At 48.3% G+C, this 27,665-nt stretch overlaps 1 protein-coding gene across 1 annotated transcript in view; it reads left to right on the top strand.

Annotated features, from left to right (window-relative positions):
- LDLRAD3 (low density lipoprotein receptor class A domain containing 3) overlaps positions 1-27,665 on the top strand; it is a 234,275-nt gene that overhangs the window by 52,629 nt on the left and 153,981 nt on the right. The window contains exon 2 of the mRNA XM_012738753.3: positions 19,740-19,886. Within this exon, the coding sequence (XP_012594207.1) occupies positions 19,740-19,886 (147 nt within the window). The remainder of the gene's footprint in view (positions 1-19,739; positions 19,887-27,665) is intronic.

Here is a 27,665-nt window from a genome sequence, read left to right as displayed (position 1 = left end):
ATACTGTGCGAGACCCCCAGTGTGTGCCTGAAACCTCAGATAGTACCGAACCCGATTGCTGTCATTGGGAACAAGTTTCTGTTCCTGCCTTTCATCCATAAAGCTAACGCCTTTTCCATCTGAACTAAGCACTCACCACCCGCTGTAACTTGTGCAGTTTGAGGTACGACAGCAAAACTAGAATGAATTTCCTTTTCCTTCTTCACAATTTCACAGGTAGTAGATTCATCCTCACTTGTAGATCTTAGCGACCTCAGCGTGCAATTTTTTTTCTTTCCTTATTAAATCGAGAACTGGTCCTTTTTCACTTAAAGGAAGCACACTTTAAGGCTTCCTTTTGGCATATCTGAATTGCCAGTGTCACCAACTCTTATGCTTTCGGGCCATTATTAAGTAAAATAAGGGATACTTGAACACAAGCACCGTAAGGCTGAGACAGGTGTCTGAGGACGGCTAAGTGACTATAGGTTGGGTAGTGTGGACAGCATGGATCCGCTGGACAGAGGGATGATTCCCAGCCCGGGCAGGACAGCAGGACAGTGTGAGATTTCATCATGCTACTCAGAATGGAGTGCAAGTTAAAAGTTAAGAATCACTGGCTTCTGGAATTTTCTGTGTAATATTTTCAGACCAATTAACCATGGATAACTGAAACCGTGGCAAGCAAAACTGAGAATAAGTGAAGAGAACTATATTTTATGATGTGAACCTCTGGGAATTTTGAAACTGGAAAAGAACTGGATGGAAAAGGTGAAAAGAAAAAAAAAAAAAAAACCCTGGTGCTTGGGGGCAGAGGATGGAAATTTATGCAATGTTTAAATTCTTATCTCTCCATTATAGTCCTGAAGTTACCTGTTGATTTTGAAATGTTAATATAAAAAATCCATTGGGTATAAATTGGCTTGCCTAATAGATGATTCTATCCGTTGTATTTAAAGATAGACATGCTATTCTTCATTTGGACGCACATCCTGAGAAATAAAATTTTGTTTTCCAAATGCTACTGAACTTTTTTTGCTTGCCACTTGTCCGTTAAGCAGTTCTGAGGACAGTGCCCTTTTTATAGGGAGAGTTTGGTAAAAACACATTTCTCTGGAATTGTGTACTAGTTAGCAGGGCCTCTCAGCCTCTGGCAGCTTGCTGACAAAAACGGACGTGGAGGGACTGATGTGTGTTTCTGTGGATGGTGTTTTACAAAATCTATTCCCATTTCTCCTCTGGAGTTTGTGGCCCCCAGGGCAGCGCACCTGAGTTTTTCCTTCCCTCTGGGACTTAAGGTGACTGACAGTGGCCACTGTTGTTACTGGTGCCTTGAAGTCTTCGTGGGACCCATGGACCAGTTTTGCTGCCAGGACTCCTGTGGTTAGATGTTGTCTCCCCCAGGACCAGGAAGGTGTTGGGAGAGCGGAGGCCAGGCAGGCTTTGCTGGTACACGCCTTTTGTTTTCCTTAATGGAGATAGGACTTTACAGAAAGTCTTGCGTTGGTTCTTTCCTTTTAAGCCCTTCCTGATGTAGCCTCTGAATGTGGGACGCTGCACTGTGACCCCCGGCCTGGCTGCCCAGTGCGAGTGAGGGCGGAGGTGTTCCTTCCCCACCCCGCCACCTCCTGCTTCTTGGGGCCTGGCCTTTGAGCAGACCTTTCCGTGTTTACGCAAGTTTGGGGATTTTACTGGGGTGGGGGAGGTATCCGGAGATTGAGTTGCTCTGGGCGGAAGTTTGAACAGAAGCTGTTTGTTTTGTGAGAACACAAAAAGCTGACCTGAGAAAGAGAGAGAGAGAGAGAGACAGACAGACAGGCGGACAGAAGGGTGCTTGACAGGCACGGTCCCGTGTGCAGAGCATGAATGGGTGGTGTTGTCAGCCAGCCTGGCCCGTGGTGAAAATGCTGTAATACCGTCATGGAACATGATGGTCTTCGATGCCAGAGGGGTGGGAGCGGCTGGCAGGGTGCAGGTGTGAGTGTTGGAGTGACCTTAAAGACGTCCCTTGGTTGGGGAACCCTCCTCACCTCCTCCCTCCCGAGGTGAGATCAGCCTTCCTCTCCTGGAGCCTCCCCTCCCCTCCCTGAACCTCGGGGCAGCAGTGGTGACATGGCAGTGCCTTTCTAAAAGAGTTACGATGGCAAGGGAGAGACAGGAGACCGGATTCAGACTTCATCCCTCAGCCTCAGGCAGAAATGAAAATTCAGTTGCCTTATCCGTGGGTTCATCGAATATTAATCATTTTGGATTGCTTTGCTCTGCGAATAGCTTGCTATAAAACATCACATTTTTCTTTTTACCAAAGACAAAAAATATTTTATTTAACAAAAGGGCTGGGGGGGCCTCCAAACCAACCACTTGGAAAAGTTCAGTGAAGACCCTCTAAGATAACCCCAGAAGAGTTTGGGGAGAGTGCTCAATTGTAGCCAGAGAAGGAATTGGCTTCTAGGAGGGGAGACCCCACTCCCAGTTCAGACTCATTTTAGACCAAAGCTAGAGCAGCCGTGCAGACTTTTCCAAATGCACCCAGGGCTGGGTTCCTCAGCAGGGCTTCTTCCGTCGGTGGGGTGGCCGAGCTCGCGCCAGGCCTGAGAAGGTTGCATGCCTGGGCTTTAGCAGGGTGTGGCCGATGCCAACTGGGCATGGGAGAAAAGGAGTGGGGCTGTTTTGAGTATTTGGAGAAAATGACCAAATCAATTAAAAATAAATCCTGGACCTTCCATTCCCCCACTTCTCACGCTGCCTGTCCACCGGGATCGTCACGTTTTGAACTGTTGGACTTGGCGTGACTTGGACCAGTGCAGTTGCTGGTGGATCAGGCCGGAGAAAAGAAAGGAGAAAGTCAACCAGGCACGGAGAGAGACGGTCCCTGTGAGCTAGCTGCGCTGTTCAAAGACACGTTCTTTTATTTTTTATTTAAGTAAACTTTTTTATAGAAATTTAGTGCACACACTGAAAAGCGCACAGATGTTAGCCGGGGAACTCTATGAATTTTCATGAAGTAAGCGCACCTGGGGAACCAGGGCTCAGATCGAGAAATAGAGCCCTGCCAACCCGCCAGAGCCCCCCGCCCGCCCCGCAGTGCCCTCACCCCCACTCTACCCGGCCTGCCAACACCACGGATCACTTTGTTCTGTTTCTGAACTGACAAGCGTGTCTGGCTTCTTTTCCTCGACATTACAAAGATCTCACTTCCGCCCCCTTTTCCAGTTGGGGGGTTATAGGATGACCCTTGACCCACTTGGGTTGCGTGGACAACCCCAAAACCTTGGTGACCCGACACCCTGCCAGCCTGGGGCCCCAGACTCCAGCTCTCTTGCTCCGGTGCCCTTGAATGAGCCTCTCTGTCTTCCAGGGTAGCCGTGGCCGGATGCCACCTGGAAGACCCGGTAGCGTGGAAACAGGAGTCCAGACAGGGCAGGCTATGACTGGGGCTCACAGGGAGGGCAGGTGAGAGACTTGGAGAGACCTGCCGCATTCCCCACAGAGGACGAATTAGATTTATATCCCTTAATCAGAGTCAGAGCCCCCGGCAACAGGCTACCGAGGGGCCCGGCCTCTTGTGGGGGGTGGGGCTGGCCAGGAGGGAGGGGAGACGTGTGGCCCTGGAAGGTGGCTCACAAGTGCTCTTAGAGAACACATTTGTGTTCTACACAGAGTAAAAGGAAATACAGCCCTTGGGTCATTTCCCATAATAACTCATTAAGAAGCAGCCATCCACAGTTTCTCCAAGTGACTCCTTTTTCGGTTTTTCTCTTCAGTTTGAGCCAACATTTGGGGACTATTCATTTCATAACTATGTCAAATACTCTTATCCCAAACTTACTTCTCACGAGTTTTAAAGAATGTTTCACCTTTTATTATATTTTGTAATTTGGTGGATAGGATCACCTTTCCTTTGGTTTTTGTTTCTTAAGCTTAAAGGAGCTAATATCTCTGTGTGTGTGCATGTATGTGTGTGTGTGTGTGTGTGTGTGTGTGTATGTGTGTGTGCGCGTGCGCATTTTTATGAGCAGTGCCGTGCAACCTTTCCCTAAATCATCTTGGGTGCTCTTTAAAGTTCTCCAGGCATATTAACTGTGGTGACATTTTAAGCAATTGATTTTGAAGAAAAGATGCCAATAGAAAATAGACCCACCTTTTAAAAGAACCTCTCAATTCCTTCTGCTCAGAGCATGTGTTCTAAGACCTTGCAGATGTACCTGTAAATACAGGTATGTATATATCTCCAAGTGTATATATCTAGAGAGAAATAAACATGGGATTATGCTATACATACTGTTTTGCAACTTGCTGTTTCCCCTCTGACTGTATTGTAGTTCTTCCTCCATGTCAGTGCATTCTAGCTCCTGGGTTCCTTTTAAAGGCTACCACATGCTTGCATGGATATACTGTGGCATATTTACCCGGTCTCACTCTTAGGTAGATACTTAAGTCCTTTTAAGTTTTGAGCATTTGTAAATAATGCTGTAAAGAAGAAAAAAAGGCTTCTACGTGTTTCTCTATGCATTTACATATTCCTAAGGATAGATTCCTAGAAATGGAACCAGTGGGTTCAAAGATAAGCTCATAAAAAATTGTGCAGGGTGCTGCCCTGTGTTCCCAGAGAGGTTGTACCAATTTTTGCTCCCACCAGTAGGGTGCGAGAGTGCCAGCTTCCTCACACCATGCCAGTTCTCAAGGATATCCACCTTTTCAACTTTTGCCAATCACAATGTTTTTTAAAATGGCATTTTCACTTGCATTTGTTTACTACTGAGATTGTGCATATTTCAGTGATATATTAGCCACCTTTATTTTTTGTGTGTGCCATGCTTATTCATTTCCTTTGTTTTATTTGCAATTTTCTTATTGATTTTTAAGGTGTTCTAATTAGGGACACAGGATTGTTTTAAAAGATGCTTTTAGGAAAAAAAAAATCATCTTGATTGGCATTCCTGGCTATAAAGCTGCACGAAAGATCAAGCAGTCCTTCTTTTTGGCGCTGGTTGAAGGCTTGGGTTTTCTGCTTTGTTTTTATTTCATTAGGTGAAATTTTTCCTCCTGGCTGGAGAGTCCCGGCTGTCTGTAAATGCATTATCATTTGTGCAGCACAGGGTGGCTCATGACGTGAGGCGGAAAGTGAGCGGCGCCTGGCAGGGGCTGGAGCCTGTTGGAGCTGATTATGGCGGACGTTCCATGGGAAGCCGGGTCCCTTGCCTCATGTCGCTTAAAAGCCGTGGGCTCTCGTGTCGTTAGCATAAAGGCACATGATCGACAGAAGGAAGGACAAGAGAGTCTCTCGAGCCGTGTTGGCAGTTCTGGTTCATTATGTTCATTCCGCTGGCATTTCCCACATCAGTCTTGCTCCCTAAACTCCCTTGGCAGGCTGACGTGCCAGTGTGCTCTTCACATCCAGAGCACGTGGAGGGTTGCCACCTTCCATGTTGGTAAACAGCCTGGGCTGTTTGTTCACAGGACACCAGGGCTGCCAGGAACGGGGTACCCACTGCTCCCATGGCCGTTCAGGACAGACACATACCCTTGACCAAACTCCTCTGGACCCCTTTTTCCATGCCAGGCTACCCTCACCTCCTCCAAGGGCTTTGCTGCTTTGTCTGCAAGCCCAAATGCCACTGTGTTGCAGCTGTCACTACTCCCTGGATACGGAAAGAAACAAATAAACACCCAGGGTAGGGTGCTGATGGTTTGGAAGTCAGAACCTCTCTGTGGATGGAGGTCTGAAGACTTGACTGACAGCCTGTCTCCACTTCAATGCAGAGCAGAAACAGAGTGTTGACTCTTGAGGGTGTTATCGGCCACCAGCTGCACCCGGGCCAGCCTCTTCTTCCCCACAACGTGTGTCTGACCTTGATGTCTTCTGAGCTGGCTCTGTGAGAATGGGTCGTCACAGAACGTTGGATCTGTCTTATGGGCCGCTATGTCAGGTAACTCTGACAGCGTGCATCCTTGTGTACCAAGTCCTGGTGCCCAGGAGTTCTAGAGGCAAGCTCTTACCTGCCGAGGTTGCAGTCTGAAGTGTTGGGCTACATTTGAATTGTTACTTTGAGTTGTGAAGAATGATTGGTTTACACTCAAGCCATTCCGGAGGCAAAGGTTGCTTCATAGAAAATCCTAGGGTCCATGGACTTCAATAATAATGTGAACAAAAAATATTTTTGGTTCTTCCCTCCCCCTTCTTTAATAAGCAAGTTATTATGTGAGCAGGAAGAGACAAGCATCATTCCATAAATCTTAAACTGTGTACAAATGTGGACTGCCCGCAGGATTGAGGAATAATCCTAACTTGCAGGAATAAATAATTCGCAAAATGTTTGGTGAATTGCTTTTCCTAATATTACAGCACAAGGAAGCAACCATCCGTATTTCCTTCCTTCCCTCCATTTGGACACACTGTCTCAGGCCCTGGGCTACATTATATGTTAGGACACATTCCCTCCTCTGTTGTAAAAGTTGCTCCTGGGTGGTTGGGGGGGGGGAGCAGGCACACAAACGGATTCATGGAGCACTGTGGTTCGTGAAGAGATGGAAGTTTGCAGACATATGTTGGGAGGTCTGGTGGGAGAGGACATGTGAACTGTCTTGGGGGGTGCAGGAGAAAATCTGGGAGACGTGGGCTGGCCAGGACACCCAGGGCCTGCTGTACCTACCTGAAGACCCGAGGCCTTCTTCTTGGGGTGGGGATTTGAAACAGCATGTGACATGGTCAGATTCACTCTGCACCTGTGTGAAGAAGGATTTCCTTTAAGGGCCACGGCTGGAGCCAGGAAGGCCAGCGAGGAAGCCGTTAGTGCCAAACAGGTGAGAGAGAGGGGCTTGAACTAGGGCTGTGATGGGGCTTTTTAGTTAAGCAGCGGCTGATTGTTGGGGTGGGCGTGAGGGAGAGGGGCGGGTGGTGGTTCTATCAGCTGGGGCACCGAGAGATGCAGAAGGAGCAGGTTTAGGAGAAGAACGCAAAGCTCTGTTGTGGACGTGCTGAGCGTGTGCTGGGGTGGTGGCGTCCTGGGCAGAAGGGATGGGAGTGTGGAGCCGAGGGTGGAGGGGAGGGCGAGAGAGCTCAGCGGGAGGTGTTGGTTTGGGACTTAAGGCCGTGAAGGTTGAGCTTAATAGCGGACACGACGGCTTTTCCAGAGATCCAAGAGGGATCTTGCTCAAGCAGTGATCTCTGAGGGCTGCGAAAGGGTGGGTGGAGGAAGAGGAGCTTCCAGGGTGACTGGGGGGGATGATCAGAGCCAGGTGTGCGGGGCGGCAGGGGAACGAGAGGCTACGATGCGAGGGAGGCGAGGGAGTGGAGCTTCAGCAGGAGGGAATGACCCTGTCGGTCCAAAGCAGCAGGAGGGTGGGGGACTTTGTGAGGATGGATTCGGGAGAGCGACGCAGGTGGGAACCAGCTGGGTGTCGGGGACTTGAGGAGCATGAGGACTACACTACCTCAGCCTGTTTAAAGGTTAATCGTGGTCTCAGCGTTCACCACGCCTTTGACTTCTTGAGCTGCCCCTGTTAGCAGCAGAACCGGAGCCGCACGGTGGGGCACGTTATTCAGTTGATTGAAACGTGGTTTCCTGACGAACCTTCCCCCTTTCCTGCCCTCATCTCACCTGGCTTTATTCTATTGTACTTAGTTCGGGGTGGATCTTTTTACAGTTCAGATCACCCTTCCTGTAATTATTAATTATGTAACTACACCTTAATGGTATGTCTTACGAAATGACATGTTATGTACCTTCATTACATCTAGTCTTTATATAATAATAATTCTTTAATAGTGAATAATAATACCTTTAAGAAGTAAGCCCTGGTTCGTCTTATGGGCTGTCATAAAATGTGTGAAAAGTCTGGAAGCTTCCACCGGATTTTCAGTTTTTTTCTCTTTTCCTTAGCAGGTTTTCTGGTGCGAGTGATACATGGTGAGAGTTCTAATGCGTTCCAGTCTGTGACTGTGTGGCTCCAATACCAAGCTGGACAAAACAGCCCTTTGGTTACCCAGGGAGCTTATCAAGGTTGCGGTTGGTCCATCTCTTGTTTTATAGATGAGGAAACTGAGGCACAGAGGTGTTAAGTCATTCCCTGAGCTTGGAAGGAGTGGCATTAGCATGCAGAGTCCGTGGGCTCCAGTGCTGACCCAAATGAGGAGAGCTCTATAATCTCCCTTTAATTTTTAAACTCACTTTGTTCTCTGGATGGGTCATAAGCTACCCTTTGCAATCTGAAAACCCCAAATGGGTTTGTCTGCAGTTTCAGCCGTTTGAAACAGACATACCAAATCTGATGAGTCTCTTGCAAAGGTAAATTGCTCACTCCGGAGGTCTGAAATCTGCGATCATTCACACATGCATACTGAAGCGGGGCCTCCAGCAGTAAATACTGCTTAACTCTGGCACTTGCTAGATGTGCAAACATCATTTGCTGAAGAAGTCAGCTAATTCCTCATGATGGAGGGCCTGTCGTCGCACTCAGCGTGGGGGGAGGGCGCCTGCGTGAGCAGATTGTGGAAGCAGTGTGGACCGGTTTAATGGATTAAGCTACTTAAGAAAATTTAAAAAGACGCACCGGCTAATATGCATATACCCGCCTCGCTTGGCGGTAACAGGCTGGCGTTTGTGATTTCCCTGGCGGAGTTCCTCTGCTAATCGGAAGTGATAAGCCAGACAATCGTTCATTTCCTGAGACATGATGGAAGATTGTGGATAATTGAAGTGAACCGGAGAGGCCCTTTAATCCATACGGAGCGGGAGGCAGGTCTGACTCCTGGCCCTTAGGAGATCATTTACTCCTGTTGCTGGGGAGCGTGGGACCAGCCGTCTCCAGGCGTGCAGGGGACGAGGTCAGAGTTCTGAAGGGCAGAGGCCAGAATTGGGTCTCATCCAGGGGCCAGAAACCTGGGTTCTTTGGCCAGCCTGGCCCTGGCCCTTAGTCTGTATTTAAACAAGAGGAACTACCTTCAGTACCTGCCTTTCAGGGATGTTTTCAGTTATGCAGAAGAGGGGCTTTATGCAAATCCCAGGTGGTATTATTATTATTATTATTTTGAGACAGAATCTTGCTGTGTCCCCAGGCTAGAGTGCAGAGGCATCTTCACAGCTCACTGCAACCTCAGACTCCGGGGCTCAAGCGATCCTCCTGCCTCAGCCTCCCAAGCAGCGGGTACTACAGGCATGAGCCACCATGCCCGGCTAATTTTTAGTAGAGATAGGATCTCACTCTTGCTCAGGCAGGTCTTGAACTCCTAAGCTCAAGCGATCGTCCCGCCTTGGCCTCTCAGAGGGCTAGGATCACAGGCGTGAGCCACCGCGCCCGGCTCCACGTATTATTTTTAAATACTGAAGAATCTATCTAGGACAGGGAGGTGGTGTGTGTTTGCCTGCTGTGGTGATGGCCACGTGTCCGCAGAAACAGAGAGTAAGTTAAGAGTTGAAAAGGAACTTGGATATCATCTGTTACTGCCTTATTTTACACATGGGGAAACTGAGGCCCAGGGAGGGGAACAGCTTCCCCAAAGCCCAATGGCAAGTCCCTTTCTCGTTTGACCTGCCTCATAACCATGTTGTTTGAAAGGGCTGGTTCATGTTTGCAGTGTGGCTGCTATTAAAGGGCCCTGGCAATGATTTAAGGAGGGCTAGTGATTTCTCAGGAGTAACTGAGCTGAGGCCCCTGTGTGTTAGAAGACACACAACCAAGGTCTGCACTGTGAGCTACTTAACTAGGTCCTTCAAACCCAGCGTCTGTCCCCACGGTCTGCTTTTCTGGACCTAAGTGACCAGCCAGTCAGCCCAAATTCTAGCAGGCATCCTACCTGCCCAGGTTGCATCCTTTCTGGAGAGGCAGGGAGAGAAAAGGGACCTGGCCTTCTCTGAATACCACTGACAGTGCGGTGCCAGCTCTGTGATGAGGAGAGTCAGCAAGAATGCGTGGAGGGAAGGAAGGAGTAACAGATAGCAGTACTATTTATTAAACCCCAAGTATATGCCACCTACTCTATTACAAACACTTTATCCATCTGTATCATGTACATATTGTACCTATATCTATATGTAGTTTATATCTATATCTGTATCATCCTTATATACTTCAGCTTCCCTGCCAGGGAGGTAAGATTACCTCAGTTTTACAAGTTGATAATTGAAGCTCAGAGAGGATTGCTCACTTGCCTGAGGTCACACAGCTAGTTATGGTTACAAGAGAATTGGGCGTTTGACCCCAAGTCTGGCTGACTCCTGAGCCCACGCTCTTTTCAACAAGCTGCCTTCCCAGTAGAAGAGAGGGACAGGGTGCAGGGTCGGGCTTCTCTGTCTGGTTTCCACGACCCCCAGCCCCCTCCCAGCCCCCCTCTCTTGTGCTGGCCACCTTGGTTTTAGCATCTGTGCTGTGGGGTTTGCCCCTCCTTAGTGGCAAAAGCCAGGGGGCCCTACTTACCAAGTGACAGCCTTGGCTGCCCCCAGCTGAGCCTGGGAGGTAGACGGCGTGGACTGTTCTGACGAAGACAGCTTTCCTGTGGCTTTCCCCACCCTGACTTCTCAGAAAGTTAGGGCTTAAAAAATATCTGACCTCCTGGCTAGGCCTTGCTATTTCTGTTTTTGGAATGCCATGGCTTAATAAGTTGGGTGGGTAAATCTGTCTTCTGAGATATGTTAGATATGTTTATTTTTTTCCTCCACAATCAGCTTCTGCCCTGCAACTGTTGCTGCCGTTCAGAAAATGAAGAGGGTTCATAATAGAACGACTCTCCGACTCGGATGTCCTCGCATTTGCGCTTTCTTTTCCAGTGTGAGCACTTGCTGCCTTTTAACCCGCATTCTTTCGTCGCTGATGGGGCTTTTGGAGTCAGAATGTAGTGGTAAACAGTTCCCATATGTCTTTCATGGGTTTTCCCTCAAACATCAGTGTCAATTTTTGTTCTTTATAATAAATTTTATTAATGAAACATTTTTTAAAGGGCAAGAAAGAAGTTACCAAGAATAACAGAAAGCACGCCTGAGCACTTGTCTCCCAGCGCCCTTGAATTCTAATATTTTGCCGTCCTTACTTGAGATTGTTTCAGAGACAGAAATCTTGACGTTTGTTGTAGACCCTCTCTGATCACATTTGCCAGAAGCAGCCGCTATCCTGAATTTGCTATTTATCTTTCCCGTATGGTTTTTTTTCCTTTCTTTCTTTTTTTTACACCTGTACTGTAGGATTTCCTGTGTGTTTTAAAAATGCTTTTACATCTATATGCATCCATTAAAACAGTGTGTTTTTTAGCTGGATGGAGGTGATATTCTGCAACGAGCTTTTTTCACTTAGCATTCAGTTTCCCAGACGTGCCCACGTTTACCCACGCCACGCTAGTGCATGCGCTGGAATGGCTCTCTGCCATTGCGGGAACGTATCCTGTTTCCTCATCCATTCTCCTCTTGATGAGTTTGTCTTACAGTTTTGCGCCGTAGCCGTGTCTCCCGGAATGTTCGCTTGCTGCCATCCCATGCTCTTGTGCAGGCTCGTCCCCTCCCACCTAGCAGGAGAGGACTGGCCAGGTCGAAGCGTGCCAGCACGTTCAGCTTCCCTGGGAGTTGCCAAAAGGCTCTTCAGAGTCCCTCTGCCATGTACAATGTGTGCCTTCCCGTTGCTCCCCTCTTCGTGCCACTCGAGATTGTCAGACTTCAAATTTTTGCAAGTCTGATGGTTGTGAAAGAGAACGTCCTTGTGTCATTAATCATTCTCTGATTACAGGGGAGGCTGAGTATATCTTAAGTGGCTATTTGAGTTTCCTCATCAGAGTAAGTACCTGTTCATGTGCTCTGTCCATTTTCCTATTGGGTCACTTGTGTTTTCTTGTATTTTCTTGTAGAATTTTATCAGAAAATTCTAGATGTCGGTACTATGTGGGTCATAGATGTGGCAGACATCTTCTTCCAGTGAGTGGCTTCTCTTTTAACTTTGTTGATGACCAGGAGTTTTACCTCTTAATGCAGTTGTATTTATTAATATCAGTCTTTTCCTTTATGGCCTTTGCTTTGAATCTTAGTGTAGAATTTCTTACTCTGAGCTCATCAAGATATTCTTTGGGGCCTAAATGAAGATTGTTTTGCTTTTCTGGCCTTATTCCTTGGTTGGCTTTCCTTGCCTTGCCCGGAGACATCTGTGCAGAGCAGAGGACAGGCTGCGTGGAATGGTTCCCAGTGACCGTGGTAATTGTCACAGTTGTCCCTGGGCACTTGGGGCTGGGCTGAACTTGGGGTTGGAGCGAAATCCTTCTCCTTGGCCCTTGGCTGTTTCTGAGAGGTGCTCAAGTGCAGGGCTGACTGGCCCCCTCTTAAGCCTGGCTTATCGCATGCCTGATAAAACTAGTCGTAAACTTGTCCCCTCTCCCCTCCTTCAGTTTAGTGGCACTGCCTGCCTGACTTCCTGCTGGTGCCGCTGCCTGAAGCCAAAAAGGCAGAAGGCCTGTGGGGATGGCTCCTGCTGCCCGTTCTGTCCCAGGTTTGACTGCCACCTGGCCCTTGGCGATGACACCGGAGTGAGTGAAAGCGAGTGCTTGCAACAGTTCTTCCGGAAGCTCTTTGCGTCTGTTCCTTTCCTCCTAAGCTCTCAGAAGTGTTCTGCAGACCCAGTTGCATTTATCCATTGCGTTTTGCACGGCAGAGTATCCACGGGTTCAAGTCAGGTGCAGACAAGTTCACAGAACTTGAGGGTGTCAGAACTGGAAAGGTCCTTAGGGGTCATCAGGTTTCGTCCCCCTTCATTCTGTCAGCAGTGTGCGGAGTGTCTGCAGGCTGCCTGGCACGTGCTAGCTGCTTAGGATCCAGTGCCAACAGGGCAGCCAAGGTCCCTGCCTTCGTGGTGGCAGGGGCGGGGGGACAGCCAGTAAACAGCAGGACTCATCCCAGGGTGCGGCAGGTGTGACGCGGTTGGTGGCCTTTGTCATTTTCTTATTTTACATAGACTTTCTTCTAGCGCAGAAGCCGGTTGGCAAATGGGCCAAAGCCAGCCACCACCTGTCTATAGACACTCCCCTGAACTAAGAATGGTTTTTATGTGTTTAAATGGTTGGGGAAAAAAAATCAGACATTTGCAATGTATTTGGATGATAGGGAACACTAACTCTGAACCTCATTTAGGTGAAATGTTAATTGCCCCCTCAAAAAGAATCCCATTCTTTCCATTAGTGAACCTGTATTACTGAAAATCATTCTCTATGACTATGAAAATATTTTGAATTTCATCAATAAAATTTTGTGGAATATCATTTTGTCTCCTATTACATAGCTACTTGCATAATGTACTTAATTTGGACTGTTGGCCCGCACAACCTGAAATGTTTACTAAGTGGCTATTTATTGGCAGACCCATTCTAGCTGTGTGACCTTGGGCAGGTTACTTCTTCAGTCTCAGTTTTCTCATCTGCAAAATGGGCCTGGTGCCTATTTCATAGGGTTCTTGTAAGTAGAAAAGTAGTGATGTTCAACTCCTTCCAGATGTTAAGTGTTGCAGTAGATGTTGGCTATTCCCTAGTGAGAAGTCCATAATAATGGGTTTTTTGAGGGCGATTGGAGGAAGCCTAAGGAGGGATGCCATCAGGGTGGGGCTGGGGCTCAGTGCTCACCTTGGAGGTGGGTGTCGTGATGAATAACATCCTTCAGGGTGGCTGTCGGGGGCTCGCACTTTGAACCCTGGACCTTACAAGGTCTGCATCCTGGCGGCTCTGCACACCTTACTAGGTTAATGTGGCTTCCACATAATTGTCCTCATGAAATGCACTAATGTGTTCAATGAAGCTGTAAATACAGGACAAAAATAACTTATGAAACTATTTCCTGGTGAAAACCTGTCCTTTTTGTAGACCTCTTCCCTTTCTCTTTGCTTGCCTCATTAATACCAGGCATTCTTTGCTAACTCGTTTTATAAGAAGGAAACAGAGCATGTGTCATTCTTTAACGCATGTTGCTTCACCCTTTAAGGGAGAACTAAAGCGTAAAGCTCTGTGAAGTGCGGACCGCTGGTGGACAGCTGGGCTCACTCACCATCCAGGTGACTTGCTCCATCCATACATTATTCCTGCTGCGAGATCACACACCGTCTTCCTTCAGGGTCAGGGAAGTAGAAATATGAAATCTGTGAATGCCAAGGGTTGGCAGTCCTGGACTGAACCCAGGGGTCAAGCTATACCTTCTTACTGATTCCCCTGGGCTGTGTCTTCCTTGCACGGATGGGTACACGGAGGCTGAAGCTATTGGAATAATGTCACAGGGCAGGGCAGCCTGAAGAGTCCGGACAGAGCTGGAGACCTGGCTGTGCCCAGGTACTTGGAGCCAGAGACACGTCCGCGCCCCAGACTCAGACAGCCTTGCATGACTGCTCTTTTCTTGGTGACAGCACCGCTCCCCACGATCCTCTCCAGCCAGGCTCTGGCAGGAAGCAGTTTGTTGGATGAGAACCGAATGACTCTGGGAAGTGTACTGGACAGATGTCTCTGCTTCCATCTGACGCTGACGCAGAGCAGTCTAGAGTCAAAGAGGCCTTCAGGGATTTTCTAGGGATGTTTACAAACAAATCACTGCAGAGCAGCTCACTTGCTGGTCTTATTTGTGCCTGTGCATGGAGCATATGTTTATGTTTGAAGGCACTAGTCACAGGGAAAGCAGACGGTGGCTTTCAGTGGCCTCGTAACACTATGTTTCTTGGCACCAGGTAGTGGGAAGAGGTTGTTAATTCTCTGGGGAGGTTTTAGGCAAGATCTGTTGGAGATCTGCAAAACTGAATGCTAAGCTGTGTGTCTGTACATAGGTATGTGTGTGTGTCCTGCTTTTGCTTTTCATCGAGCCTGCGGACTCGGATTGCCAGGAAGCAAAGAGTAAAAACAAAGGCCATTGGGCAGAAATCTGAAATTGGGACATGTCATGGTTTGCAGATGTCAATTCTGTATTGCATCATGATGGGCAGTACCCCCAGGGAGGGAAGACCAGAACCCTGAGGGCTCCAGCTGGTAGAACAGAATTCCCATTTCTCAGCTGGAAAAGTCAGCCTCGCTAAGTGCGTGTTCTGGAATGATTTGGGTGGAATGCAGCAGCTGTCTAAGTTTTTGTAGTTGCTCGTTTTGGCCTCCTCATTAAGTATAAATTTGTGGGTGCCAGAAATTTTGGAAGAAGCTACTGCAGCAGGCTGTTCGCCTTTGTCCAATGGGGGAGGACTTGGATTTTTTTTTTTTTTTTTCATTCTTGGTGCAGATGGTGTAGTTATTTTAAGTAAGTGATGTGCTGCAGTGAAAATGGGCAACTCTTTTTCATTTTTCAGCTTAATGAAAAAAATAAAAGGGAGGAGGAGAAAGCCCAGCTAGCCAACTTTGTGCTAATGCTTGTCTTTTTTGGATTCTAAATGTGTCCCAAGACACTAAGATGGGATAAATATTTCAGCCACTAGAAAGTCCTGCTGTCGGCCTGAAAAGATTTCTAACCTCTTTTAAAGCAGACAGGGTGGTAATTTACTTGTACAAATCCAGACACCCCCATGTCCCTTATTTTAACTATATATGTACAGATCCCGCTCACGTTCTAGGGGGATGGGACAAGGGTAGATGGAACTTTCCAAGGAAGAGTACAGGGGTGGGGCATAAATTTGTAACTGAGCATGTGGCTTTCTTCTTGGAGTGGTCACAGATGTTCAGTGGAGACCTATGGAGTGCCAGTGTCCGGGGTGCAGAGTTGGACAGAACAGTGCCCCCCTGCCTGCAGGGCCACTTGGTCTAGTAGAGAGAGAGCACAAATACGTCAGTAGGCACAAGGTGGGATAAAGGAAAACACAGGGCACTGTCAGAGTGACAAGCAGGGGGACCAGCTTTAGACTGGATATCGATGAAGAGATCTCCGAGAGATGTAAGCTGAGGTCTGAAGGACGAATGGGGAGGTTAGCCAGGTGTACGAGTGTACTCAGGCTGCCATGACAAAGCACCGCAGACTGGGTGGCTTAAACCACAGAAATCTCTTTTCTCGTGATGCTGGAGGCTAGAAGTCTGAGATCAAGGTGTCGGCAGGCCTCTCTCCTTGGCTTGTAGATGGGCATCTTCTCCCTGTGCCTCCCCATGGTTCTCTGTGTCTTAATCTCCTCTTCTTATAAGAACGCTAGTCATATTGCATTAGGACCCCCCTAATGCCCTCATTTTAACTTCATTACCTTTTAAAGACCCCTGTCTCCAAACATAGCAGTCACATTTGAAGGTACTAGGGGGTTAGGACTTATACATTTTTGGGGGGAACACAACTCAGTCCATAACACCAGATAAAAGGTGGGCAGAGAAATGTTTGGGGTCAGCTAACAGCATGTTTGGGGGCCTCATGGCAGGAGGACAGTGGTGTGTTCCAGGAAATGGTTCAAAATGAGGTCGTAGAGGTAGGCAGGGGCTAGATCACGCTGGGCTTTGTAAGCCACGGCGAGTTTTAGATTCATTCTTAGGACACAGATAATCCAGTGGTTGCATTTTAAAATCACACTCCATGTGAAGAGATGGAACTGGAGGACATGAGAAGTGAAAATCCGAAGGTATTTTTTTGAACCAGCATGTCTCTACCTAGGCACGACTGACATTTCAGGCTGGACAGTTCCTTGAGCAGGGACTGTCGTGTGCATTGCAGGATACAGAGCAACATTCCTGGCCTCCACCTGCTGGAGGATGCTAATAGCACCCTCCCTTCTCCCAAGTCATGGCAACCAAAATGTCTCCAGACGCTGCCATGTGTTCCCTGTGGTGCAAAATTGTTCCCTACTGAGCGCCAATGGTGGAATGGGGGCAAGACATAATGGCGGCTTGGATTGGGTGGTACCAGTTCAGTGAGGCAAACTGGATGGTTTGAGGAAAGTCCTAAAGCCAGAATCAACAGGATTTAACCTGCCTTTGCTTTGATTTCTTCTCATGCTTCCAGTTTGATGATGTCACTTCCCTAAACTGTGCCGCCTGCATGCATAATGGAGTTGCTCAGAGAAACAAAAAGAATGTGCTTGCTGTTATTATTCTCCAGGCCCCAGAATCCTTGGTCCCATCAGGAAAGCACTGTGAGCCCCGTGGCTGGCAGGACCACCTGTGTGTAACGGACATGGTATTTAGTCTCCGCATCCACCCACCCATTTGTCAAGTCCGTGCACCGCCAGCCTTATTGACTTTCAGAGCGAGCACTTTGGAATCTAATCTGGCCAATTTTCTGGCTCCGGAAATCTGTTTATCAGAACAAGACTTCACAGTTGCTGTGACTTTTCCAGGGGGCTTGCCTTCGAGGAGCTAGCGCTACAAAAGCAAGTGTAAGTGATTTCCAAACAAAACAGAATGACAGTTACATTCCAGAGCCCTGAAGACTTCTCTGCGTGCTGGGGAAGCCTGGAGCAGTTGTTTCGAAACAGCTGGAATTGTGTGGGTTTTCTGGGTTGAGCATTTGGTGTCTGGCTGGGATCCAGTGCCTGGCTGTACTTCTGCTGGGCTCCCCCTCAAGCCCTCACCAGGGGATGGGGAATTGGTTTCATGTTCTTCTTGGGGCTGGTGGCGGTTTTCTGGAGTCTAGTCTTGAGAGGGACTCTGATATTGATTCTGGGCTCAGTGGAACAGAGTGCGGTGATTGATTAGTGATGGCTGTCTTGGCAGTGGAGTAGGAGGAATAGTAGCACAATACATTTTGCACTTCCTAACAATCAGAGCTGAATGATTTTTTTATTCCATGCCCTTCCATGCCCTGGGCTGTGCCTTCCTGCATGGAGTCTTTGTTGACACTGTTCTCTGGGCTGGAAGGGTCTTAGCTCTTCATCTCTGTGTATCCATCAACACCCACTGTAAATGCCACCTCTTTCCTGGACCCTTTTTTGATTTCTTTGAATTTTGACTTTATCTTAAGAACACCAGGGAGCCATTCAATGGCCTTTTAAAGCAAGGAAATGTCACGATCGATTTGCTGTTGAGAAAGATCCTTCTGGCCACACAGGGGAGAATGGACTGGAGAGGGCCAAGTTGGGAGGCTGTGCAGGGCAGCAGTCCCGCTAAGAGAGGTGGAGTAGTCGCTGTCGCGGTGGAGGGGACCTGGAGATTGGCCATCTCTAGGGGGAGACGCAGACAGGAGGGGACAAGAGAGATTTCCAGGGTTTGGATATGGGCAGTGGGGCGGGGTGGAGCCCCTCACTATAGCTTCTCTTCTAGAATTCTCCAGTGAGCTGTGAAGGCTGTGTTTCGGCAGGGAGACACGCACGTGTGTGATGAACTCAGGACAGTGTGGCAGATGGTCCACAGGGAAGATTCCGTGGCCCTGGGGCTGATGGGGTGCTTGCTTATGGCTGCATCCATTCCCATCGGTTGTTGCCCGCTTGCTCTGGTGATACAGTATTTTTAGTATCACCCCAGTAATGCCATCACCAGACTGCAGAGTAAGTGCTCATCTGTGCTGGGAGAAGCCAGGGAACACTTCAGAGGGAAAGCAGCAGAGAAGTTGTTTGCTGAAGGGTGTGTAGGGCATTACGAGGAGACCCGGCAGGTCGAAGGGCATCCCGGGTGAAAAGAATAGCGCGTATAAAGGATGGTGGCGTGGCAGAGGGCGTGACGTCAGGGGATCTGGAGGCACTTCTCTTGGGCAAAGCTTGCGAAAGAGGGTCGTGGGCCCTTCTGTGCTCTTGTTACCCCCGGGCAGGTCTAGACACCCCTGTTCTTGTTACATGGCGGGTGCCTTCGCAGTCTGAAGGAAGGAGCCTTAGCTTTTGCCTCTGTCGTCAGGATATAGCACAGGTGTCTGGTCATAAATGGCCAATAAATGCTTACGGAATGACTCAGGAGGGAGCTCTGAAGCTATGGTGTGCTGGGGGACTGGGTTTTTATTTTATTTTATTTTATTTTATTTTTTTGTCCTTTAAAGACTCTTACTTCCAGATGGTTCTTTATCTCCCAGCGCTTTGATCGCACTGGCTCAGATGGATGAAATCGATCAGATCCTAGTTCCCTTGAAAACCTGCCCCCAGGGTCCATAGGTGGATGAATTCACCCCCCCCCCCCACTGCCACAGTCCTGGCCTGCTGTGTTTGCTTTCTGGCCTAAGGGCTGGGCGTTGTGGGTGGGGACCCTGACTCTTTATGACCATGTTTGGTGGCCTTGAATTCGAATATTGGGGCTTGGTTCTCACCCTCCAGTAACTCTTGACCAGCAGTTCCGTGGCCATGGTGCCTTCTTGGGGATTAAAAGGCCCGAGTTCCAGTTTCAGCTTGGCCTTTTCTACCCGTGAGACCTCAGGCAGGTCGGTTTCGTAGGTTTGGGCTCGTGTTTCCTAGAGCGAAATGATCTCTCAGTAGTCCTGCCAACTGGGCCCCAATTCAAGGAGTCTGTGATTGTAGGGGCTGCAGAGAGCCCAAGCCTGGAAAGATCCTGCAGCTCCTATGTAGGAGATTTTGGGAGTCCAGTGCTCACTTCTGTCTGGAACTTTAATTTTTTAACCATTGTTGGTGGCCAGATAGGAACATTGGGACTTTATAACCTGTCTTTTGAATGGAAAAAGAAAAAAAAAAAAGTCAGTGAGCACCCCTTCTGTGTCCAACAGCTAAGTGCATTCCTTGTATTTCTCCATTTACTCCTCTCGGAATCCCAAGGGCTGGGGCGGGACCGATTATCAGCCCATTTCACAGATGAGGAGACTGAGGCCCAGGGAGGTCAGGTCACCTTCTGGAAGTCTCACATATGCTGAACAACAGTCCTTTCCGTTGGTTGAGGGCTGAGGTCCTTGCTGCTGTCCCTGTGCTGTCTGACCTGTCTGTCCCCTCCCCAACAGAGAGCCAGCTGCTCCCTGGGAACAACTTCACCAACGAGTGCAACATTCCAGGCAACTTCATGTGCAGCAACGGGCGGTGCATCCCGGGCGCCTGGCAGTGTGACGGGCTGCCCGACTGCTTCGACAAGAGCGACGAGAAGGAGTGTCGTGAGTGTGGCCCGGACCTTTGCTGGGGTGGGGGTGGGGGTGGGGGCAGTCCTGGGGCAGAGGGGAGGAGGGCCTGAGCTGGCTTCCACCCTGCACGCTCTGCTTACTGCAAGTTTGGGCCCGTGGCCGATGGTCCTGCCTTCCCCCCTCTGTGCTTCTGTCTCCGAGCAGTGTGGTCTGCGCAGAGACAGGGGTCTTGGTGGTGGGGGGGGCCACAGCTCTGGGAAAGCGGGATTCTACCATCGGGCTCTACTAAACTCTCCCCTGGGGGACACTTTTCATAGGAGCCACCTGAGAGTCCCAGAGGTCATGTAGCTGCAGGGTCTCACAACCAGCAAGTGACAGATCTGGCATGGGAACCCAGGGCCGCCTGACCCCAAGGCCCGGGCTGGTAACCATCTTGCAGAACACTGTGGAGTTTTCTCGATGGTTAAAGGAGGTATAGCATCCTGCCAAGGGTCCAGCACCGAGGTGGTACCGTGTAGGTAGCAAGTTGCTTTCCCTGTTCCCTTTTCTCTGCCGATAGATACAGCCTGGGCCTTTGCTGGGGACATCTCCTTCCAATGGGCACCGCCAGGATCTGGTGGGCTTTGCGGTCCCCCCTTCCACCCTCCTTATTCAACTCTTCACCCGTTTCGAGCCCCTGAAACTCGCCTGAGATTTGGGTTAGCGATAATTTACAGAAAAGCAGCGCCTGGGGTGTGAGTTAGGGGAAGTGATCCTGCTCCCTGCCCCTTAGGGGTGGAGTGACTTGGCCGTGGCACCCCATGTGGTCGTCCTCCCGGGCACCGTGCGGGAAGCGTGCCCACAGTAGTGGGCACAGGTTGTCTGATGGGCGACTGCCCTGGGACCACGTGACCGGACGATGGTTCTTGGCTCTTCCACGGGCCTCGGGCACCAGGCCACGTGGCCTCTCTGCGAGGGAACTGTGTGTTCTGGCTCTGGGCCGCCTGTCTCTCTGGAAGCCAGCTGAGGAAATGGCTGAGGACAGGATAATCATCTGAACTTTTCACATATCTGTTACGGGGATTTGAGGCCGTTTATTGACGTACAGGAAGGAGCACTGGGTTTGGAGCCCACCCTCTGGACCAAGCTGCCAGCTCTGAGATTGGCTCTTCGCCTGCCAAAGGGGTCCAGTACCCCTGATGTCTGCTTCTGCTCTTTGGAGAAGTTCTGGGGATGGGAAAATTGGGGGTGTGGTCTTTTTGGGGGGCGGTGGGGGAAGGGAATATTTCATTTTGACTTTTCCAAATTGATCATTGATTATATATCAATTGATCAATTGATCATTGATTATATATATAATCATATGATTATATATAATGCATTTTTATTTTTGCAGAATTTTTACAAAATATTACGTCTATTTCAGCTTTTCCCTGTTTCTAGCATGGCTTCAAAATTGCTGGAAATGTAACATTTGTAATTCGAATTTCAAATGAGATAGCATAAGTGAGTGCTATCATTCGTCCAGTTTTGAAGATTATCAAACAGCATACAAGTGTTCGGAGTTACCATTTTTGGGATATGGTGTGTGTTTGAACTCCAGTAAATGCAGATTGTCATTAGCTGACCAGGGAATATTTGGCACACGATGAGTTTGTGAAAGAATGTAGGATTAGCAGTGGAGTCCCAAATGGTATTCCCAGCTTTGTCAGTAGTGGCTGTGTGATATTAGCATACCCTGTGACATTGTGTGTCCTCTGTCAGTCCAGTCCCCTGATTTTAGAATTCATGCTCAAACCGGAAGAAGTGGTGGAGAGAGAATATTAAAAAAAATGTTGCCAGCAGCTCCTTGGAGCTGCTTGGTTTGGTTTGGAACAGGCTTGTTCCTGTCGTTCCACCATCATTTTTTTCTCCTCGTTTCCAGCTCTACCTTAGTGTGGTAGAGACTCGACTGGCATTTATTTAGTTTTTTAATCAAAACATAATTAAAAAACCGTATGCCCAAACACAGGCATTCACCTCTCTTCAGTGGCCCTTCTTTTTTCATTTTTGTCTTTAAACTGTGAAAACAGAAGAAGATTATAAAGTTTTATACACTAAAGAGAAGGAAAAAAAAGTTCATTTTCCAAAATAAGTTCTACTTTCATTTTAAATTTCTTATGTATTCCCTTCCATCCTTGGAGTTGAGGGTGTGAGCCCTGGAGAAAGACTATTTATGTCCAAATCCAAGCCCTTCTCCCTGCTTAGGGGGACTATGTGATCTTGGGAAAGTTACCAGAATGTTCTAAACCTTAGCCATTGGGAGGATTAAAGAGAATTCTTCAACCTTCTGGTGCCCCAGTTTCCTCCTCTCCAAAATGGGAGTAATAATGCTTCTGATACTCAGCATCGGAACTTAGCGTTGGAGTTTTAACGTGTGTAAGGCACGCAGCACTGTGCCTGCATGACATTAAGTGGCTTGTAAACGTCAACTATTATTGGTCAGTTGGCACGAACTATTTTATATGGTCATCATCATGGGATCGGACGTATGATTGAATTACCTGCTCTTTTCTACTTAACATTAGAGACTGTTGGCCACATCCTATATTTTCTAAAACAAATTTGAGGTAATTAGAGATTGTTATTAATGCATCATGGAAGGGCATAGAGAAACACTTATCCCCCTCTTTGTAATACCTGAATAGACTGCGGTTTATTGTGGTCCTATTCATTCATTCGCAGTTGTTTTGGGAGGCTGCCTAATGTTCCGTCAAGTAGATACAGTGCAACCCAACCATTCTCCTCTTGTGGGGTGTTCAACTCTCTTGCTTTTTCACTTCTGCTGATCATAACGTTTAAGATCCATTAAGGAGCTTACCCATACCAAGAGGACAGAAACACACAGCGGTTTCAGGCAGAGCCGGGCTGGGCAGGGCCGAGGGCTGCAGGGTGACCAGCTTGACCCTTTTCAAGGACACCCTGGAAGTGGTTCACGTAGAATTCCTGCTGCCTTCTTCCTGGGAAGGAGACCAGCTCGTGGGGCTCAGAGCCTTTCTCTGATTCTTTGGAACAACTGGGCACTTAAGGGGACAGGAGTGAAGGTGACAGTGTTCTCGCCTGGGAGAGGTGTTGGCCTCGAGTGCCCTGTGGAGCTTTGGCGTTGGGAAGATAACACATTTTAAAAAAAGAGAGAGAAGATTCTTGCCCTTTTCAAAGGGCTAGGAAGGAAGAGCCTGGGGGGATGTGTCAGTGAGCAGCACTCCTGTAGCCACAGCAGAGAAAGATTTTCATAAGACAGGAAGTTTTTTTTTTTTTTTTTTTACTATAAAAGTAATAAAATCACATGTTGTAAAAATTGGAGCCAGGGGAGGAGAAAAACAAAGGACTTGCACCTAGAATCTGTACTCAAACAAATCTACCGTCAGCATCCTGGAAGTTTTCATTTGGACTTTTTCCCAGCTGTAATTACCATGAGTATACAGTTTCATATTTTGAGATTTTTCTTCATGGCACGTTTTAACGTGGTAACATTTTTCTCTTTATCATTTTTAATGCCATTAACTTGTATAATACAATCGATTTACTCATTATTCGGCATTCTCCTTGTTTCCAGTTTTCCACTGTTGGAAACAGTATTTACGGTTGTGAATAGGAGGGTGGACATAACTTTCCTCCTGTTTTGATAATTTTTTTTTTTTTAGGCTAAATTCTCAGAAATAAAATGACTGGGTTGAAGGGCAGGCGCCTTTTCTGGCACTGGACACAGACTGCCCACTTGTTTTGCTAAAGATGTGCGCCAGTTTGCTCTCCCGCTGGCAGTGTGTGAAAACTGTGACTGTATTTTAGTTTTGGCAGCGTTGGGTAATATTAAATATCTTCAAAAAATATTTTTTCTGGTTAATTTAATAGTTGAAAACAGTTACATATTTTAACAACTATCTAGTGAGGTTGAATGTTCTCCCTTACCTCTACTTCCTAGTTGTGTTTCCCTGTGAAATATCTATTGATAGACTAAAGTTAATTTCCAACTCTGTTAAGACATTACATTTTTTGCCTCTTGAATCTGGAGAAGCAGCTCATTTGGGGATACTTTGAGTAGGTTTCTGTTCTTGGTTAGTGGAGTGCCGTCAATGATAGTTTTGTACAAATAACTTTTTTTTGCCTGTAATCCTAGCACTTTGGGAGGCCAAGGTGGGAGGATCACTTGAGGTCAGGAGTTTGAGAGCAGTCTGGTCAACATAGTGAGACCCCATCTCTACAAAATATAAAAAATTATCCAGGCATGGTGGCACACGCCTGTAGTCCCAGCTACTCAGGAGACTGAAGCAGGAGGATCACTTGAGCCCAGGAGCTTGAGGTTACAGTGAACTGGCAACAGAGCAAGACCCTGTCTATATTTAAAAAAAAATTAATAAATCTCTAAATGCTGAGTCATAGAAAAGTAGGTGTGAAAATGGTATTTGAATTTTATTTGCTTTTGATGTTCCCAACCATTCCTGCAGCATGCCTTCTAATTGTTCTGGTGTGATGGCATAAATCCATGGGACAGAGTTGAGAGGGAAAGTTTGGGGCAATGACTGGCAAGAAATATAAAAGGGTAAGAAAGGCAGGGTTGAGATTGCCCAGGCTCCGTGCTCTGCCGCTTTCCTTTTTAGTGTCTCTTCTCACCTTCTGCCTCTAGGTGGCGCCACATGTAACGTTTTCTTTTAAACCTTGTGCTACAGGGTAAGCAGGGATGAGGGAAGAGGCTGGATTCTGAGTTATTATCTTACCGAGCTTTGCCAGGAATTCGGCTATTTCACCAAGGTACCTAATGCTTGGCTCCACATGCAGCACATGTCTGGAAACCAGGAAGCTTCCACAGGACACACACAGCTTGCTTCTTCCTCTTAGGCTGCTCTATCTTTTTTCGGAGAATGGGATGGTCACGGCTGATGGATGGGCTGTGTCTGGGGAGGGCAGATGGTCTGAATTTTGGGGTGTGCGGCCACAGTGGCCTTGAGTCCTTGCCTTCACTGTATAAGAAGCAGAACTGGCCATTGTTTTGGGTCGAATTGTATTTCCTCCTCCTCCCGCCCAAATTAACTCCCAGGACTTCAGAATGTGACTTTATCTGGAGATGAGGTTTTATAGATGCAATAAGGAAAAATGAGGTTGTTAGGCTTGGTTCCTAATCCAGCATGGCTGGTGTCCTTATAAGAAGGGGAAATTCGGCTGCAGAGATTCATACGGGGGAAGACACCAAAGACACATACCAAGAAGACAGCCATTGCACAAGCCAAGGAGAGAGCACATCTTCTCTCCCAGCCCTGAGAAGGAACCAGCCCCCCCCCCCCCCCCCCCCCGACACCTTGGTTTTGGACTTCTGGCCTCCAGAACTGCCAGACAATACATTTCTGTTGCTTAAGTTCAAGTTTTTGGAACTTCGTTATGGCAGCCCCAGCAAACTAATACAGCCGGCAACTCATCTCTCTTGTTTTTTAAGAATTATTACAGAGGGAGTGACAGCTGTCCCACGGCGGTGTAACAGGATGACATCCGCAGGCCTCTTGCTTCCATCTTTTTCTTGAACAATTCGAAAGTAAGAATCTCACTGTTATGGGTTGAATTGTGTTTCCCAAAAGACGCGAGGTTGAAGTCCTAACCCTCGGTTTCTCAGAATGTGTCCTTATTTGGGAGTGGGGTCCTTATGGATGAAACTAGTTAAGATGAGGTCATACTGGGGCAGGATGGACCTTTAATCTAGTAGGAATTGTGTCCTTATGAGAAGATGACACCAAGATATGAGGGAGGAACACCAGGTGACAACAGATGCAGAGACTGGAGTGGTGTCACTGCAAGCCAAGGAAGGCCAAGGACTGACGGCCACCACCAGAAGCCAGGCGGAGGCAGGGAGAGTTCTATCTGAGTCTTAGAAGGAGCATGGCCCTGCTGACAGCTTGATTCCAGACTTCTGGCCTCCAAAAACATGAGGGGATACATTTCTGTTGCTTTAAGCCACTCAGTTTGTGGTCCTTTGTAATGGCAGCCCTGGGAAATGGATGCTCTTACTTCCCAGGGGATGCTGGAGCCATGTGGGAGTCTGTGAGCCAGCCCTGGCCCAGTCGGTGTGGGCCTTTTGTTTTAACTCCCGCCCCCGAGGCCTCTCAGGAAGAGCCAGCCCTCTGTTCCCGCTCGGGGCCACTGCCTCGTCCCGAGAGTGAGGTGTCCCTGTTCTCCAGGTCTTGGCTCAGGCAAGCCGCAGTTAAGTGCTGAATTCCAACGGCCTTCTGAAGGAGTGGAGCCTCCGGAAACAAGGCTCTTAGAAGCGTCTAGACACTATCATTGTGGTCCATTAAACACTTGAGAATGAAAAGACAGACACTTTCACAGCACTTACCGTGGGACGGAAATCCCAGACCTGTGTGTATTAACGTTTTCTAATGGAGTTATTCTGTTTGTTTGCGTATTTGCTTTCAAATGTCTCAGGTAATTCCAGACACGGCCCTCACTTCACTTAATTTCTCTCATCTCAAATGCGACGCTATACATCCTACGGTTAGGAACAGGGGCTTTGGGGCCAGGCAGTTCTGGGCTTTCTCCCCGGCACCCGTGTATGACTTGGAGGCCCTGGCACTATTTTTTACCGCCTTACTGTGCACCTATTTCCTCTTCTGTAAAATGCAGATAATAGCAGCACCTACTCCAAGGGTGACATTGAAAACATCTAATAAGTGCTGTGTCCAGGCCAAAAGCCAGTTGGAAAGGAGCGGACCTTAAACAATAGGTATTGTTTCCTGGTAGAGACAAGGTGAAGGTCAACTCCGGGTCTTATGTGAGCTAATGGACACGGACGTTTGCAGCTGATGCCTATTTGAGTTAAGCATCCAGTGAGCGCCAACTGGTTCTATTTCCTCCAACCCAAGTACACTGGTGGTGACATTCCTGGCCAGTGCAACACTAGAAGTCACTGCTCCAGCCTGTGCCCCACCCTCCAGGACCGCAATTCCCTTTCCCCCAGCCCCCACCCCTTGCCTGGCTCCCAGATCGAGAAGCTACAGCATGGAGAAACGCCTTCATTCGCTGGGTCAATATCTTCTTTTCACTGGAGAGAGGCTTGAACACACAGTCATGAGTTCTCACAAAATTTCCTTTAGCTTAGCGCCGCAGGGAGCCAGCCAGACGCCCACGCTGGTGCAGAAGGGAAGGACACAAGTATTTTAGGAGGTGAGCCAGGCTGTTGAGGTCTCAGGGAAGAGAAGCTCGGAGGTCCCTGTGCTGCGTTCAGTCCCGCATGCCACGGGCTTGCTCTCTGGAGCCCCACACGGTGAAACACACAGTGACCCGGCTTTGCTTTGTGGCTCTAACACTCTTCTTCAGCCTCTGTGGCTGTATGGTCCCCGCCACCTTCCTTGCCCTGGCCTGACACCAGCGCTGCTCCCTGCGGCCACCAACAGTTTAGGCCCAGCACTTGTAGAAGTCACTGTCTCCTGGATCCCCTCTCTCCGCTCCAGATGTGCGCTTCCCGCCTCCTGGCCTTGGCGCCGAAAGACTTTCATCTGGAATCGCAGGAGCGTAAACTCCCAGGTGGCCACCTCCATACGGGCACTTCCAGGCTGTCAGGCTACACTTGACCTCACAGGAATTTGACCTTATGCAAACTTTTCTAAACGGCCCTTGGTAGATTTGTGAAGATGCTGTTGGCTATTTCACACTAGCTGGAGAAATACAAAGAGCTCCCAAACTCTCTGGGTATTTTCGTTTCCTGGGGCTGCTGTAAACAAACACCAGCAGCTGGGTGGCTCAGAACAGCAGGGGTTTGTTCTCTCAGGGTGCTGGAGGCTGGATGTCCAAAGTCAAGGTGTTGGCGGT

Source organism: Microcebus murinus, chromosome 4, assembly GCF_040939455.1.
Source record: "Microcebus murinus isolate Inina chromosome 4, M.murinus_Inina_mat1.0, whole genome shotgun sequence".
Lineage (NCBI taxonomy): Eukaryota > Metazoa > Chordata > Mammalia > Primates > Cheirogaleidae > Microcebus > Microcebus murinus.
The sequence above is the reverse complement of the archived record's forward strand: the minus strand, read 5'-3'. Positions and strand labels throughout refer to the sequence as shown.